This window comes from Coenobita brevimanus, chromosome 74 (genome assembly GCF_032717465.1).
Source record: "Coenobita brevimanus isolate Jiangsu-jjx chromosome 74, ASM3271746v2, whole genome shotgun sequence".
Taxonomy (NCBI): Eukaryota; Metazoa; Arthropoda; class Malacostraca; order Decapoda; family Coenobitidae; genus Coenobita; species Coenobita brevimanus.
Genome location: NC_137027.1, coordinates 34,357,130 through 34,374,527, shown reverse-complemented (window position 1 = coordinate 34,374,527; position 17,398 = coordinate 34,357,130). Strand labels below are relative to the sequence as shown.

Sequence of the window (17,398 nt, the reverse complement as noted above, 5' to 3'; positions counted from 1 at the left end):
GATTTGGACGAGAGTATAGATATACTTGGGTTCCTCGTTATTTTCACACAAAAGAAATATAAGGTCACAATGTCTAAAAGGGCTTAACATGGCTTAGACACCGGTAACAATGTTCAGTGAATTATATTTTCATTTGAAAATCACGCCATGCACCCCGTCACCACTCTCGATCACTGTCGATTCAATTTCCTGTCAAACTGTAAAGCTCTGGTGTAGAAAGCCCGTCGCTGAATTGTTATTGCCATCGGTATTAAAACTATTCTTTTTATTTCCGTAACAATAGCTTGACCAAAGCAACAGTTTTTATTGAACCACAATTGCAAAAATAACAAGTGGTGCCAGGCGCAACAAACCTTGCCCGACAACAATTATTTTATTTTCAACCGTTGTCAAGTTATAGCCCTCTAAAAATCTATGATCTTACTTTAGACCTTTCATGGTCACTCGAGGTCAAGGGTCATGGTGCCAAATAAAAGTCCATATGGGACTTCCTGTATCTTGATAACAGTAAATATATCCATCTTCAGCCATTTTCGAATTATAGCCCCCTGATTATCCGTGACCTTGAGTTTCACCATTCAAGGTCACTTAAGGGCAAAGGTCATGGTACCAACTAAAAACCCAGGGGGGACATGCCATAGTTTTTTTTTTTTTTACGTAAGAACCTCAAATTTTGCAAAGTGGTTGACCTTTATTGGAGATAGGTTTTTGTCAGGGTGTGTCCCCATGGAGTATTGATGGTGGGGAGGGGTGGCTCCAATGTCCTGGCCAAAGCCTTGATGCTCAGTCATTGTTTTAACCTAGATACACGAAATTTTGTACACTGGTAGACGTTCACCCTGACCACGTTTTAAACAGGGTGGGACAAATGATGGCCACCCCACGCGGGTGAGATGGAAGTTGCGCCTAAGGAGGAGAACGCTGTAGTTTTACTTAGGCACAAGAAATCTTGCATTTTAGAAGACATTCACCCGGACCAGAGTTTACAGGGGCTGGAATCCCCGGCGTTCACTCTTCCTCTGCCTCCATAAATAATTACAATATATTTTTCCCCTAAGAATATTGCAGGGGTGAGTGCGACTCTTAAAAAGTCCTTTGTTTTGTTATACTTAGCTACTTCAGGTCTCTGACAAGTTTTTGTTATTGTTGATCAATCCCTATGTCTGGCCGAGCAGACCCATCAACCACAGGCAAGCAAGCATAACAGCAGAATATTCTTATACTTTTTTTTCTATTGGGGAAAAGAAAACTCGTACATAATATTTGCCTTATTTATTGCTTAAAAATATATGAATTCAGTGTTTAATAGAAGTCGATATAAGGTTTTAAAAACTTGCCACATTCCAGACGTGTGTGTGTGTGTTTGTGTGTGTGTGTGTGTGTTTATGTGTGTGTGAAGTAACATTCCCTTAACCCCTTGTGAACTACCAGATGAAAAATCGCCTGGAGATAGCAGGCATATCCCCATGTAAACTAAACAATAAAGCCATCGTACTGTAAAGGTTTATGGACATTTTTTAAGTCCTTCACGTAAGAGAAGAAATCCTTGAGTCAAATCGTCCTGCCGTAGTAAGAAGAGACGTAAATATACTGCCGGGGTTAACAATGCGTATGAATTTGAAAGTGTGGGATAGTGAAGAGGTGAAGCCAAGAACCAGGACAGTGTAAATGTAGATGATTCACAAGGCACAGAAAGAAAAACACGTGTTAAATAATATCCTTGAGTAATGTGGATGCTGTGAGAAGATATATATTTAATGTGGATGTATATGGATGACAGGTATATACGAGAGTGGCTTGTTAGGTAAGAAGGCGAATGATATATGACAGTGGTATTCCTCATAATTCAGCATCATTATCTGTAAATGAGGGTCCGTAACGGTTGAGATCTGGACCATATCGATGTAGGATCTGTTGCTTTGACCTCCAGTATCTACCATTTCCCAAGTATATGCCCTTTCCTCCTGGGACACCCTCTACTAGGATATACCCCCCTGGGGGTAGGGGGGGTTTTCAAGAATACCCCCCCAGTATCCCTGCTTGTCGTAAAAGGCGAATAAAAGGGTTGGCGGAGGGTTAGTGCCCCTCCCCGGAAAACAACTAACTAAAAAAACAAACAATAAGCCTCTGACAAGGACTGACCAAACGATGACGACCAAGGACCGGACAAAGGACATTGTAATTGGAACCTGGAATGTAAGGGGAGCGAATGATGAGGTGAAAGAGAGAGAGATTGTCCAGGTGCTTGAGGATGCGAAAGTGGATGTATGTGGAATAACTGAAACAAAATGGAGAGGAGAAAGTGTGACAGAATGGGAGTATGGATGGGGTATATGTGCAGGAGTAGGTGAGAATGAGAGGGCAAAGGAAGGAGTATGTATAGTTGTGAGTAAAAGATGGAAGAGGAGCATAAGACAGTATGGATCAGTTGGGTCAAGGATTGTGTGGGTAAAGTTGAAAGTTGGAATACAAATGTGGGCGATTGTGTGTGTGTATGCGCCAACGCAAGATTGTGCTAGAAGAGTGAGAGAAGAGTTCTGGACAAATGTAGAAGTGTGCATGGAAAAGTTTGGAAGGAATGAGAGAGTGTTTTGATTGGTGATATGAATGGTAAAGTTGGGAATGTGAAGGTGGATGGAATAGTTGGTGAGTGGGGTGTGCCTGCTGAGATAGATGAGAATGGGAGTGCGTTAGTGGACATTTGTGCTGGGAGGGGGTTGGTGATAGCCAATACCCTCTTCAGGCATAAAATGATTCACAGGTATACATGGCGAGTGATGAGAAGGGTGGGTGGTGAACTGAATGAAAGGAAGGCAATGATTGATTATGTGTGTGTGGATGAAAGGATGCGAAGATGTGTAATGGATGCAAGAGTGTATAGAGGTTGGGGGAGTGGACTTTCTGATCACTACTTGGTGATGGCCAGAATTAAAGTACAAGAAAGTTGGAGGAATAGAAGAAGGGAAAGACGAGAGGAAGGAGTAGTTGCAAGGAGAGTGGAAAGGTTACAGGAGGATGAGAAAAAGGCAGAGTATAAGAGAGAAGTGGAGGAACGATTGAGCAAATATGAATTGGAGCAGATGGGAGACGTGGAAGGTGTATGTAGAATATTTACAGAAGAAATATGTGCAGCATGTGATGTGGTGTGTGGAAGGAAGAGAAGACGGAGGGGGGTGCAAGGAACAGCTTGGTGGACTGAAGAGGTGAAACAGGCTGTGGCACAAAAGGAGAAAGCATACAATGAATGGATGAGAAATAGGGGCGTGGAAGAGGTTGAGAGGCGGAAGAGAGAGTTATATGTAGAAAGGAAGAGAGAGGTGAAAAGATTAGTAAGAGAGAGTAAGAAGAGAGTGGATGAGGAATTTGGAAGAAATTTGAGTGTAAAGTGGAGGGACTGTAAGAAAATGTTCTGGAGAGAGGTGAAGAGAGTAAGACAGGGTGGAAGTGAAGTTAGCAGGGGAGTGAAAGATAAAAATGGTAGATTACTAGTGGAGAAGGGAGAAAAAGTGAGCAGATGGAGAGAACACTTTAAGGAATTGTTGAACGTAGAGGATGGAAGTAATGCGAGTATAAGTGGCTGGGGAATGGCTGGGAAAAGGAGGGAGGTGAGAAGACAGGAAGAAATCAGTAAGATAGAAGTTGTGGAAGCAATGAAGAAAGTTAAATCGGGGAAAGCCCCAGGAATTGATGGAGTGTGTGGTGAAATGCTGAAGCATCGGGGAGAGAGAGTAGTAGAATGGATGTGGAAGATGTGCAGATTGGCCTGGGAGGAAGGTAGAGTCCCGGAGGATTGGAAGTCAGGTATAATTATTCCCTTGTACAAAGGAAAAGGGGAAAAAGAAGTGTGTGGTAACCATAGGGGCATTTGTCTTCTTAGTATAATAGGAAAAGTGTATGGTAGGATACTTATTGACAGAGTTAGAGAAAGAACAGAGAAATTAGTTGGAGAAGAACAGGGAGGCTTTAGGAAGGGAAGAGGTTGTGTAGATCAGATATTCATTCTCAGATCTTTAGTGGAAAAGTTTCTAGAGAAGGGAAAGAAGTTGTATGCGGCATTCATGGATTTGGAGAAAGCATATGACAGGGTGGATAGACAAGGATTGTGGAAAGTGTTAAGAATATATGGAGTAGATGGAAAGTTGTTGAATGCTGTGAAGAGTATGTACGATGGTGCGAAGGCTGCAGTGCGTGTGGATGGTGAACTAAGTGAATTTTTCTCTTTGAAGGTTGGGTTGAAACAGGGATGTGTCATGTCTCCATGGTTGTTCAATCTGTACATGGATGGGGTAATAAAAGAGGTACAAGGTAGGGTACTGGATGTTGGAGTGGCCATGGTGAGAGAGGATAGTGTTTGGAAACTCCCTGTCCTGTTGTTTGCAGATGATACTGTGTTGTTGAGTGAAGACGAAGGAGAGCTGCAAGGCTTGGTGGATGAGTTTGGGAGAGTGTGTAAGAAACGGACTCTAAAGGTGAATGTAGGGAAGAGTAAAGTGATGGTCTTTGAGAGAGGTGAAGTCAGTGAATGTACAGCGAGGTTGGATGGTGAGGAATTGGAAAATGTGAGTACGTTTAAGTACTTGGGTAGTGTGATGAGTAAGGATGGAGGTTTGGAGGGTGAAGTGCTTGAAAGGGTACAGCAGGGAAGAAAGGTTGCTGGTTCCTTGAAAGCAGTGATAAGAAACAGGGAAGTGAGCATGGAAGTGAAAAAGTTACTACATGACAGTATTGTGATACCAACTCTAACGTACGGAAGTGAAGCTTGGACGTTGTTGGATGGACACAAGTCAAGAGTGAGAGCAGTGGAAATGAGTTATTTAAGAGGAGCCTGTGGAGTCACATGGAGAGACAGGCTGACGAATGAGGATATAAAGGAGCGTTGTGGTGTTGATGTGGATGTGATAGGAAGCGTTATGAGGAACACACTGAGGTGGTTTGGCCATGTGGAGAGGATGGAGGGTGAAAGACTGACGAAGAGAGTGTATGTGAGTGAGGTGGAGGGAGGAAAAGAGGGAGGGGAGGCTGAGGATGAGATGGAGGAATGGGGTGGAGAGGTATATGAGAGAGGGGGGGGTGAGCTGGGAGCAGGGTAGTGCACTGGCGGGGGACAGGGCGACTTGGAGGCGATTTGTTTGTGGCCACCCCAAACGGGATTGAGGCGTCTGGCAAAATATATATATATATATATATATATATATATATATACATATATCTATATACATATATATATACATATATATATATATATATATATATATCATCACCATCATCATCAGCCGTTTGAGTGTCCACTGCAGGACCGGCCTATCCCGACCGAAGTCGGGACCATACAGCCAATGTATCTGTACCAAGTGGCTTAGGCTGTCTGGTAGAGATTGTATGTAGGGTGAGAAGTGCTTGTAAGTGTAATTGTAGTGTTGGAGTGACTTTGAATGTGTGTGTAGTCTGTGAACCAAGTGTAATCGGCCCGCGCAAGCCGACTGGGTGCAAGCATACTTTACAGTAAGCGACACTGGTTCAACCACAGCACCCCTTGTGTCTGCCAATGCAGTGCGTGGCCGGGTGAACACTCCCAAAGTTTATTACCCTGGCGGGACGTGAACCCTGGTCCATCCGTGTACGAAACGCACACTACTACTGTACCACAGTAGCTCCATATATATATATATATATATATATATATATATATATATATATATATATATATATATATATATATATATATATATATATATATATATATATATATATATATATATATACCATCCAACCATCATCCAATCCTGTGCCGCCCCATAAGGAGCGTAGGAGCCCGGGGCTAGCCAAGTTGGTCCTGACATTCAAGATGAGAGTGACCAGTCTCACTAATCCCTGAGTGGCATTACGTGATCAGTATACCCTAACCACCCCTTGGATATAAACCTACACAGGCTCAGTCCGACTGGAGCACTTTAACTACCCACTAAACCACCAGGCGCCATAATTTGGTTATATGGTTACCACCCAGCATAGTAAATGGTTTCCTGGTGCACAGGAAACCATTTGGCTTGTCACTCAGTGTAGAGTCACCCATAGGCAGAAGGAAGAGGAAAGAAAGAAGGAATGAAAGACAAGAGGGAGTGTAAAGTCACCCGCAGGCAAAAGAAAGAGGAAAGAATGAAGGAGAGAAAGACAGAAGAGAAAGGAAAGAAGAGAGGAAAGGGCAGACACCCAAAGCAGCACTACATCGAGTGAGTGGATGGTGAGCACCTCCACCTACCACATAATAATAATAATAATCCATCTATCCATCCATCCATACGTTGCCCCACGAGGAGCATAGGAGCCCGGGGCTAGGCAGTTGGTCCTGACATTTAAGATGAGAGTGACCAGCCTCACTCATCCCTGAGTGGCATAACGTGAGTAATCAACCCCAACCATCCCTTGGATATAAACCTTCACCGGCTCAATCCGATTGGAGCGCAATAATTACCCACTAAACCACCAGGCGCCAAAATTTGGTTATATGGCTACCACCCAGCGTAGTAAATGGTTTCCTGGTGTACAGGAAACCATTTGGCTTGTCACTAAGTAGCGTCACCCACAAGCAGAAGGAAGAGGAAAGAATGAAGGAAACAAAGACAGAAGGGGAAGTGTAAAGTCACCCACAGTCAGAAGGACGAGGAAAGACTGAAGGAAAGAAAGACAGAGGAGGATGGAAGGATAGAAGGATGGAGGAGAGGAAAGGACAGACACCCGAGAGCAGCACTACATTGAGTGAGTGGATGGTGTGCGCCCCCACCTACCACATTATAATAATAATAATAATAATAATAACAATAGTAGTAGTAGTAATAATAATAATAATAATAACAATAATAATAATAATAATAATAACAAAAATAATGATAAAATAAATAATAAGATAAAGGGTGGGTGAAAACAGATGAACAGCTAAAGAAGACTTTTTTTTGGACGATACAGAAAAAGCGACAAAACAGATTAGCCCCAGCACCTGCGATCTCCAGGCGATTTAATTCTCCTTTAGAGGGATTTATCGAATAGGAGAGGGATTTAGCTGTCAGTAATTCCTTCACTACTAGAGGCCTCCCGTAATTCAATAAAAAGATGTTGCCGGAATGAGGGGGATGAAGAAATTGAAAAGTGAATGGAAACTGGATGAAATGTGAGTGAAAAAATGAAATGAGGATGAAAGGCTTGTAGATGGGTTAGCCGAGGTCCTTGATGGTGATGAGGAGGAGGTGGAGGGAGGGGTGCAGAGAGACCCCCTCCAGCCTCTCCTCCACCTGCCTGAAGTCCAGCTGCTCCACCAAGTCCCGCGGCTCCACCTCCACATCAGGGGCAGCCAGCAGCTCTGATGGGGAAAATATATATACTGAGTGATACTGATCATCCACTCACTTGATGCAGTGCTGCCTACTTCTTCCTCAGCCTTTATCATTCTTTTTCTGTGCCTGCCCTCCTCTCTTCCTGTTTCTCCCATCTTTCCTGTCACTTCTTATTGCTTTTCTTTCCTTTACAGGTGGCTTTACATTGAGTGACAAGCCTAATGGTTTCCTGTAAGCCAAGAAACCATTTACAACGCTGGGTGGTAACCATATAACCAAACAATTACGTGCTCCCTACATGTCATCAAGTGGGTTGGTGGAGGGTTAGTGCCCCTTCCTGTAAAACAAATAACTCAGAGTCAAATGGCCACCCCTAACGGGATTATGGCATCAGGCAATAGATAGATAGATAGATAGATACTGATATGTACACCCCTCTCTCTCTCTCTCTCTCTCTCTCTCTCTCTCTCTCTCTCTCTCAAATACACACACACACACACACACATATATATATATATATATATATATATATATATATATATATATATATAATGTATGTATTTATTCATTTGTTTATGAGAGAGAGAGAGAGAGAGAGAGAGAGAGAGAGAGGGACCTCTTTTCGTGGTGGTCTGACCATCTAAATTCTAAACAAACTGATTCATTTTTAATAAAAAATCTTAAAACTTCACAGCAAAGCAGAAGGCATCCCCCCACACTGCACACCCTTGAACACTCAGCCGTATGGGCAAACAGAAATAACATCTCGTGAAGGACTGAAGTGCCTGAAGGATATTACACAGGAAAAGTAGAAAGTGGAAATGTAATAATGCTTCATCATTGTTTGTTATACTTAAAGATACATTTTTGTTGGTATTCGTCCTGCGAGAAATGTAAGTATGTGCATTTAAGCCAACGAGTTGATAGCAAAACTCTTCCATCCAGCGTAGTCCAGCACTGCATCCAGGGCACAATCACTCATTCATTCACGAATTATTCAGGTCAGTCTATAAGAGATTCACAACCATTCATTTTTTACCAGAATGGATAACCTTCCGCAGACCTCGTCGTTGTAGTGAATAAGGTGATAATGAGCGTAAGACATTTTTACTATGAATCGACCTATTTTTATTACTTTAACTTTGGTTCCTTGACCTAATCTTACTCAGTTTATGAAAGAATTATCATATCAAGGGGTCTAAGTATTAGGAGATGGATGGAATGGATTTTGTGGAAGAAAAGAAAGATAATGAGTTTGATGGATGAAAGCAAGGAAGAAGAGGTGTTTATATGTGGAGAGGTGGATGGAGGCAATGAGGGAGAGGTGTGGATATGTGGAGAGGTGGATGTAATGAGGGAGAGGTGGATATGTGGAGAGGTGGATGTAATGAGGGAGAGGTGGATGTGAGGGAAGGATGGTGCGAGAGTGAAGGGAGAAAGCCTAAAAAGGTACCCTATATATGTAAATGGACTGAAAGAAATGAGAGGCGAAAACTGAAGGGGTAAGGTAAGGAAAGAATTGGTAGGACGCAGGTGTGAAATAAGAGAGGCAGGGGAAGAACACACACACACACACACTCACACACATCCCTCCAGGCAGAGTGGGTCATTTTATTTCATCCTTGCTGGTAATAGGCGACTTTATTCGGCTTATGATATCCCTATTAAAGCAGGAATTATTGAAAGCTGTATCAGACCAATCCAGTAAAAGAATTCTCTCAAAAACTGAATAAATATGGCTAGATTAAATATGTACGAGACACGCGTGGTTTAAAAGGATTAACACCAGAGACAAATTCCAAACAATTAACTAAACCAAGCTAATACCAGGTCAGTTAACCCTCACCATAGCAGAAGAGCCTCTCAGCGAAGGCGGCGATGAGCACGAAGAAATCCTTATCGAGGGAGGTGTCTGGGAGTGGCAGGAGTGCGGTGAGGCGGCCCATCTGCCCCTCCGTCAGGTCAGCACCCAGCGCCGCTCCCAGGGCACTCCGCACCTGACCCACCAGCATCCTCTCAACACGGATGCTCTGCCGGCCCACATGCAAGTTAGGTGAGATGAAGTGACGTGGGATGAGGTGAAGTAGGTTAGGTTAGGATATGATGGGTTAATTGTTAGGGTAAGTTAGATTGTAAGATTACATTAGGCTAAGGTAGGTTAGCTGAGCTTAACTTAGCTTGGGTTAGCTCAGCTCAACTTAGTTTAGCTTAGCTTAGGATAGGTTATGTGCTGTTATGCTTTAGGGCTTAGCCGGAGAAGTCCATGCCCTCCCTACACGCCACATACCGTATCAGTGTACCCCTCCTTCCCGAAGAAAAGGCTCATACTACATACATTAATTTCGGTAGAGGTGAACGACCGGCTAAAGTACAGTTCATTATATATTTCTGTAAACTACCATTTTGAATCTATATATGTTTTCAGCCATTTACAGATTAACATTTTCGTCACACAGGTAATGGAACCAAGAAATACTCCTGCGGACATACAACATGACATGGTTTCAGAGAAAGTGGTGTACGATGCATGTTTTTGCAGTATTTTTTCCACTGAATAATTCTTGAAAAAATTTTCTATTATCAGAATTATGTGCTGTACAGAGGCCCTTTTCAAGGATTATCACAAGAGGTTAGGTAAAACTTGAGACGTGAATCACGAGAGCGGTCATAAATAATACTGGGTGCTCAGGTCGTGACCACCTACATGCAGCTAATGAGCTGAGAAAACTATGGAATATGCCTATCCTCTATGTTTAACTTTTGTGAATTACAAATAAAACAAAATGGTATACTAAACTCAATATGCAACCAAGGTGCAGGTGAACATACCGTGCCAGAGCCCAGTAAAACATCTACGCTAATGGATGCAGACAAGACAAAAGGAGAGTCGGAAGTAAGACATGACAATACAGTCTCTGCTTCTTCTTCTTCTTCTTTTTTTTACGTCATGTCTTGATGGGATTTGTAAAGGGCTTGAATGAGAAAAGAAAGGCTTAAATATTCATCTGAAAATATTTCACCCAGGTAGAATTTGCAGGTGACTGTCCTAATCACAGACACAGCAGAATATCACTAGTTGTTTGCAACGAAGAAAGTCTCAAAGTGGGTTAATAAAGGAAAGGAAGTAAAACAATGATTATTACCAATGATGAAAGGAACTTAAATGTAATTACTGGTGCAGTCCTTGGAGAACTGAAGAATATATTTATTTTGGTCAAAAGATGTGAAATTAAAAAGCCCTCCACGTGACGACGGAAAGCATTTAGTAATCACAGAACCATCACTAAAAGGCCCTTACTAATATGTTTGAACTGTAGTACACACTCCCAGTCATTACCCACTGATCGAAAACTTGGAACTCACGGTATCGGTGGAGAATGAGCTACGGGATGCGCAAGAGGAATGAAGAGATCAGTATTGGGAATAGCATTGAGAGACATGAAGGGAGCATTTTTAATACAAGAACACACTGAATTAAAATCTGTGCATTAAGATTAGGAATGGCGATGGTCGAGACACGGAGCTGGAAGAGACACTAACCTACAAAACAAACGGCTAATCGAATGGACCTCAAGAAATGGTAAGCGAGGCAGGTGAAAGCCAGAGAGAAGGTGGAACGATGAGAAAGGAAAATATGCAAGAGTAAAATGGAGGCTGACACAGTCCCGCGAGTTATGGATAAAGTTGAGACAGAAGTGAGTTCATATATCAGATGATACTGACTAGAGGTGCTTATGTATAAAAGTTCTTGCTACAGACTAAAGTTCGTATTCTCGTCGGTTGAGGAGGCTCCTTAACACCTCATACTTAGCTATTAATTTCTGGATATATATATATATATATATATATATATATATATATATATATATATATATATATATTTACGTGTCCGACTCTGGGCAAAGGCTCCAAGGCCTATTACTTGGGGGCAGTGACCTATCCCAAGGCCCAGTTGTCCTCCTACACCTCCAAATGTCACCACTTCGGCCGTAACACCCACCATCCATATTGAATCCATGCTAGGGCTGTCTCATACAGGACTGATGTATTGGTATTAGCGGGGGTATTTTTACGACATGTCGGCGGGTCTTCTGGTAGATCAGGAAAGTCTGCTTTTAGGAAATTCAAATCCTTGAACTGTTCCCTGCCCCAGCCGGGATTCGATCCTGGGTCCATTAGGACTGCAGGTCGCCTCTCTACCGATTCAGCCTTTTTCACGTGTTTTACGCAGAGAATGGTGATATTAGAAGGATTTTTATAACACGGAGGAGGACAGTAAGGTTTAAAAACAAAATAAATCGCATCGGAAAAGCTGTCAGGGAGCATTCTCACCCAACTGGAATACAAACTAATACTGTATGAACTTGAGATATGGAGTGAGGTAACCGTGCCCACCTCAAGGTCCCTGTGTTTGGTGTAGATGATGGAGTAGAGTTGTCGCCTGGACGTCCTCAGTCTCATATATTTCCTTAGGTAGTCGATGGGGGTCAGGCCTGTTGGGGAGAGTGGGTTGAGTGTAGGTACTTGTGGTGTATCAGTAAATTGTTGTTACTTACCTACGCCCACCTTACATAAACACATGTAGAGGTAAGGGGTGGCTGAATATCAAGGAACCATCTTTCCTTTAATCTTAATCCCAAGGTGGTTATCTGCCTTAGTAATCCATGTACAGTCTTTTGTAACTAACTAAGCTTACTAACATACAGAGAAGGGTAGAGGAGTAGAGCTTAGGTGCAGACACACTGTGGTTTGTGAAATGGCGCTCTCTCTCTCTCTCTCTCTCTCTCTCTCTCTCTCTCTCTCTCTCTCTCTCTCTCTCTCTCTCTCTCTCTCTCTCTCTCACCACTTGGTTACTAAGAATCACATTCTTGCCACCCAAACCTCAACATATTAGAAAATCCTACATTAAGTTTCATTTTTCTCACAGGCTTCCTCCACTTGAAATATATTCCTATTACTTTATACTTTTCTCATCTTTATCACTCGCCATTACCCTCTCAGTGCTGGAATGTATCTCAGCTAAATAAATCAGTAAAAGAAAAAATAGGATTCGTAACGCAATCTCCGGCGTGTAAAAATTATGTGCAAGTAATTAAGCTGGAATATACCTGGTAGCAGAGTCCCATTCCCGGTATTATTGGGGCAAAATTATACGCTTCATCTATGCAGCAAATCTTTGGCATGAATTAAATGTACTGTTGCATCTTTAGTGTTATCTATATGCATCTGCTGCAAATCAAAACAACATTTCATATTATCGTGTCGGTCAACTCATCGCGTGTGTGTGTAAGGAGAAGAGTTCCACATTTGCGCTGTGTAAATGATTTTTTTAAATAATAGAACAGAGGAAGGAAAAACAAATGGATAGAAAAATAATGCATAAAAAATGTGACAATCAGGTGTTAATATGCGTGATATGAGTGGACTGAGGCCACGTCCATCGACAGTCTGGGATTCACGGCTACAGCTATCAAGAGTAAAGAATTGCACAGTTCAAAGCACACGAATATCACGTACTCAGGCTTGCCACTCATTCCGAATATCACGTACTCAATCTTGCAACTCACTCCGAATATCACGTACTCAGTCTTGCCTCCCACTCCGGTACATCACACTGCCTCTCTCTCCCTGTGCTCACCCTCTAGCCTGGTGATCTGGACGGGCAGTGTGAAGATGGCGGCGCGGTGTGATGGGCTGCGGGGGAGAGAGAGCCAGAACACCTCAGCCTCACTCAGCGCTCCTCCTCCGCTGCCTCCACCTCCTCCCAGCGCCTCCTGCAGCCTGGCCAACTCCGACCCGTCCTCGGAGGGGTTGCCGCCCCCTAAAAATTGCTGTGACGAATGGAGAGGAAGAATTATAGCCTCTGGTTCACCTCACTTTCACAGATTTATGAGTGCCATTCCGCTTAGTTTTTTTCCATTTCGTCTCTGCTATGAGGCATGTGAATAAAGTTTTTAGCTCTGATTAACCGGCAATTTAGTTTAGTCAAGCTGTTTTGGCATTCACATGGAGGAGAATAATTGTGCATCTGAAAATTTTGCAAAACCATTAGATAAACAATAAGCCATCACACAGTAACCAAACGTATAAAGGAAACAATCTTACTAAAACCCATTATATCTTGGTCATGTCTCGAGGATGCTTCCGGGTTGAAAATAACAAATCGTCTTTTCCTGCTGATTTGGGAAGCATTGCACCTCTTCCTTACCGACATATTTTGCACATCACGCCTTAATGTTTTCGTGTATAAGGCGAACTCTATCGATGCTAAAAAGATATGAAGAGCATACAAAAGCATATCAGTATATAATATGCAAAAACCACTAAACAGGAGAGGTTCTGAAATCTCCCGTTCCAGATGGTTAGGTAAATGAGCCTCTCCATGCATCCTTATACTGACACACATGCGCTTCTTCACTCCATCCCAGTTTATTTTCTTGCCTAAACTTTTCCGTCGTTTCCTTTCATCTCGTGATTACTCGGCCTCTCATAACCTCTATCCTATCTTGACCAGGGTGTGCGTCCCCCAAAAGAAAGAGTAAGGGGAGCGGAAAGTGTCTGTGGAAAATGTAGATTCATCGGTTTATTAAGCAGAAATTACACACTCGGAAAGCTAAGCAGTCACATATACTAAGGGTGTCTTTGTGTTTATGTGTTATTGTTTTTCGCTTATATAATTCACCGCAGTCAGTGGCTAGAAATACACGAATCCGTAATCTAAGGTATTTTGACGCTAAGCAGGTCGGTAACATAACAGTGGCTGCATCTGAAGACCGCCTATCCAATACCAATACTTGATGAAGAGGACTGAAGTGTTGCCAAGCTTCATCCCTACCGCACCTTGACTATCTATCTATATCTTTCTATTGCCAGGCGCCATAATCCCGTAAGGGGTGGCCACAAACAAATCGCCTCCATGTCGCCCTGTCCCCCGCCATTTCACTGCCCTGCTCCCAGCTCACACACCCCTCTCATATGCCGCTCCACTCCATCCCTCCATCTCATCCTTGGCCTCCCCCTCCCTCTGCCCCCCTCCACCTCATTCACATACACTCTCCTCATCAGTTTCTCACTCTCCTTGACCTACACAGAATATTGAACTGCCTGCCTCCCCCACATCAGCATCGGGGCACAGAGCAGAGTTGAATCAGTGTAACCAGGTGTTTGCATTTACGCGTGTTTCTTTGCCTAACAGTAGTATACAGGATTTGGTCTGAGCTCGTGTTCTCTCTCTCTCTCTCTCTCTCTCTCTCTCTCTCTCTCTCTCTCTCTCTCTCTCTCTCTCTCTCTCTCTCGTGTGTGTGTGTCTACAAAATAGACTCCTTAGCACCTTATACCCAGTGATTTATTTTTTATTTCAGCTGGTCAATATAACTTTGTACCTTACCTACGCAAAGTATGGCGATATTAGAATGATTTGAGCAACACGGAAATCAGTAGCAACGTATCATAAACAAAATAATTCGCTTAGGTAGAGGTGTTAGGGAGCTTCCTTAACCGACGAGAATATAGGCTTTGGTAGTGAAGGGGTAAGTGAAGGCTCTGTTTGCAGTGTAAAATCCTAGGGTAAAAAAAAAAATTATTGCAGTTTATGTTTACATGGCGGAGAAGGAACTGAGCATTATATTTACCACAAACTTCTGTGACTCAACTTTCAGGTATGACTCACTGCTGTCAGGTGAAATAAATGGACGATAGGCATGCGTTAAGGCCTCCAACTTAAATAAACAAACTCTCTCTTATTTCTGCTAAGTTAAATGGATTACCGAATATGTCTTAATTTTCCCAAGTTAAAAATAAATGCATTGGAGTCACCTTGGGGTCGTAAGAGAGGGGGTCGTGCACTCGGCGGTGAGAGGATGAGGACTTTGAGGAGCGTGCTGAGGTGGGCTTGGAGGAGTGGGAGCTGCCAGACCGCTTCGATGATCCCACACGACTATCACCCACTGTGGACACCTGGTGGGGAGGGAGGCAGGGAGTTAGGGAGAGAAGACGTTAACCAGGGAGGGAGGTATATAAGCAGGAAGGGAAGCAGGACTGTAGGAAGGAAATTTGGAAGGTAAGGAGGAGAGTAGGTACTGAGGAGGATAGCAAGTAAAGAAGGAGGGAACTGTTTTAACAGGAAGGGTAATGGGTAAGGAGAGAGGGAAGTAGGTATGGAAAGAGAGGGAAATAGAGAGAAAAGTAGATAAGTAGACAGGAAAATAGGTAAGCAAGGAAGGGGGTTACGTAGAGAGGGAAGTAACGAGAGAGGGAAGTAGACAGTGAGGGAGGGAGGGAGGTAAGGAAAGAGAGGAACAGGTAATATGGGAGTTAGATGGATAGGAAGGGCAGTAAACTTCTGGAATAAGGTAAATATGAGATTAGTTAAGAATACAAATGTAGAATCAGAAAAGGAAGACGGGAGTGGGATCCAAAATGAGATGATAAAACACAAATCCAATGTTATGAGAAAAGAAATGGCATATTTAACAGGGTGAACGACGTCGCTGCCAACTGGATGGGCCTTCGAGCATAAAACTTGGCGAAGCAGGGATATAAACGCGTTTCAGAATTTTCACACAAATCATATTCACACACACACACACACACACACACACACACACACACACCAGGAATCACTCACAGCTGTCTGGCCGGGATCGTCAAGGCCCCCCTCCTCTGTCTTCTTTTTGGGCGGGCGTCTGGAGCGGCGGCGGCCCTTCTTCTCTCCGCCCAGCCCTGAGTCCACGCTGTCCTGGCCGAGTGAGGATTAGATTAGATTAGGTTAGGTTGAGTTGGGTTGGGTTAGGTTGAGTTGAGTTGGGTTAGGTTAGGTTGAGTTGGGTTGGGTTGGGTTAGGTTTTGTTAGGTTAGCTGAGGTTTGGTTGGGTAGGGTTAGGTTAGATTAAGTTGGGTTCGGTTTGGTTAGGTTAGCTGAGGTTTCGTTAGGTTAGGTTGAGTTGGGTTAGGTTTGGTGGGGTTAGGTTGGGTTGGGTTAGGTTTAGTTAGGTTAGGTTGGGTTGCGTTGGGTTAGGTTTGGTTAGGTTAGGTTGGGTTGCGTTAAGTTAGGTTAGGTTTGGTTTTATTTGGCAAGGTTGGGTTGGGTTAGGTTAGGTTTAGTTTGGTTCGGTTAGGTTAAGCTGGATTTACTTAGGTTGGGTTGGATTAGGTTAGGTTTGGCTCGGTTTTCAAAGATAAGGTTTGGTTAGATTATGTTACCTCTGTTTAAGACTAGGTAAGAGTATTCCAGATTGAATTAAAGTACGACAGGTTGAGTTAGGTTAGGCTAGGTTAAATTATAATAGGACGGGAGAGGCTATGTTAGATTAAGTTAGATGTGATTAACTTAGCTTAAATAAGGCTGATTTAGGTGAGGTAAGGTTCAGCCGGCCTGTTAGGTTAAATTATATCAGGTTCGCTTGGGCTAGGTTAGGTCGGGTTAGGTCTGGGCAGAAGGAAGGGAGTAGGACCCTCTTGTAGTGGCTTTGGTTGACTTTCTAACTCCTCCTCCATATTTTTTTTTTATTTCCTGCTTGTGACACATTAATATTCTCCTGTTTGGTTTTTACCACACGGATACTATACAGGGGCATTATTAGCGAGGCATATGCAGGAGACTACTGCTAGAGAGACTTGTATACTGACGAAAATTCATCCCACAGAGACAACGATTCGAGGACCTTACGGGAACCTAAGATGGGGAGACCGGATGGGAGGGGAAAATGAGGAGTATTTGGCCCAGATTTTCGTCCTTGTGCAACTCATTTCACAACTCAGTGGCGGAAAAAGTCACTGCTGCGGTTTTACTTTCTTTCCATGGCACTTTTTCGTTATTAGTATCATATTCTGTTATTAATCTGTTGTTACAACTCAGTGATAAACAGTATAGTGGTAGCATGAATATTCTAAATTAGCTGTCCATGGACTGAATAGGTTAAAGAGTAGGAAAAGACAGGCAGATGCGGATCCGATACTCTGGGGGAAAAAAAGTGGGGGGTGGGAGGGGTTGCGTCCTAACGAAATTACCAAAAGTTTGACACGTTTGAATTCATGCTGACCCATTACCAAAGTCCTCAAAAATTTTTACCAAA

General features: G+C 43.1%; 1 protein-coding gene across 1 annotated transcript in view; it reads right to left on the bottom strand.

Moving 5' to 3' along the window:
* Nucleotides 1-7,205: 7,205 nt before the first annotated feature.
* The window catches only part of LOC145407862 (uncharacterized), a 33,176-nt gene continuing 22,983 nt past the window's right edge, over nt 7,206-17,398 (bottom strand). The window contains exons 6-11 of the mRNA XM_080278719.1: nt 15,952-16,062; nt 15,141-15,281; nt 12,964-13,156; nt 11,721-11,818; nt 9,172-9,355; nt 7,206-7,351 (exon numbers count right to left, since the gene is read on the bottom strand). Coding sequence (XP_080134845.1) covers nt 7,206-7,351; nt 9,172-9,355; nt 11,721-11,818; nt 12,964-13,156; nt 15,141-15,281; nt 15,952-16,062 — 873 coding nt within the window. The remainder of the gene's footprint in view (nt 7,352-9,171; nt 9,356-11,720; nt 11,819-12,963; nt 13,157-15,140; nt 15,282-15,951; nt 16,063-17,398) is intronic.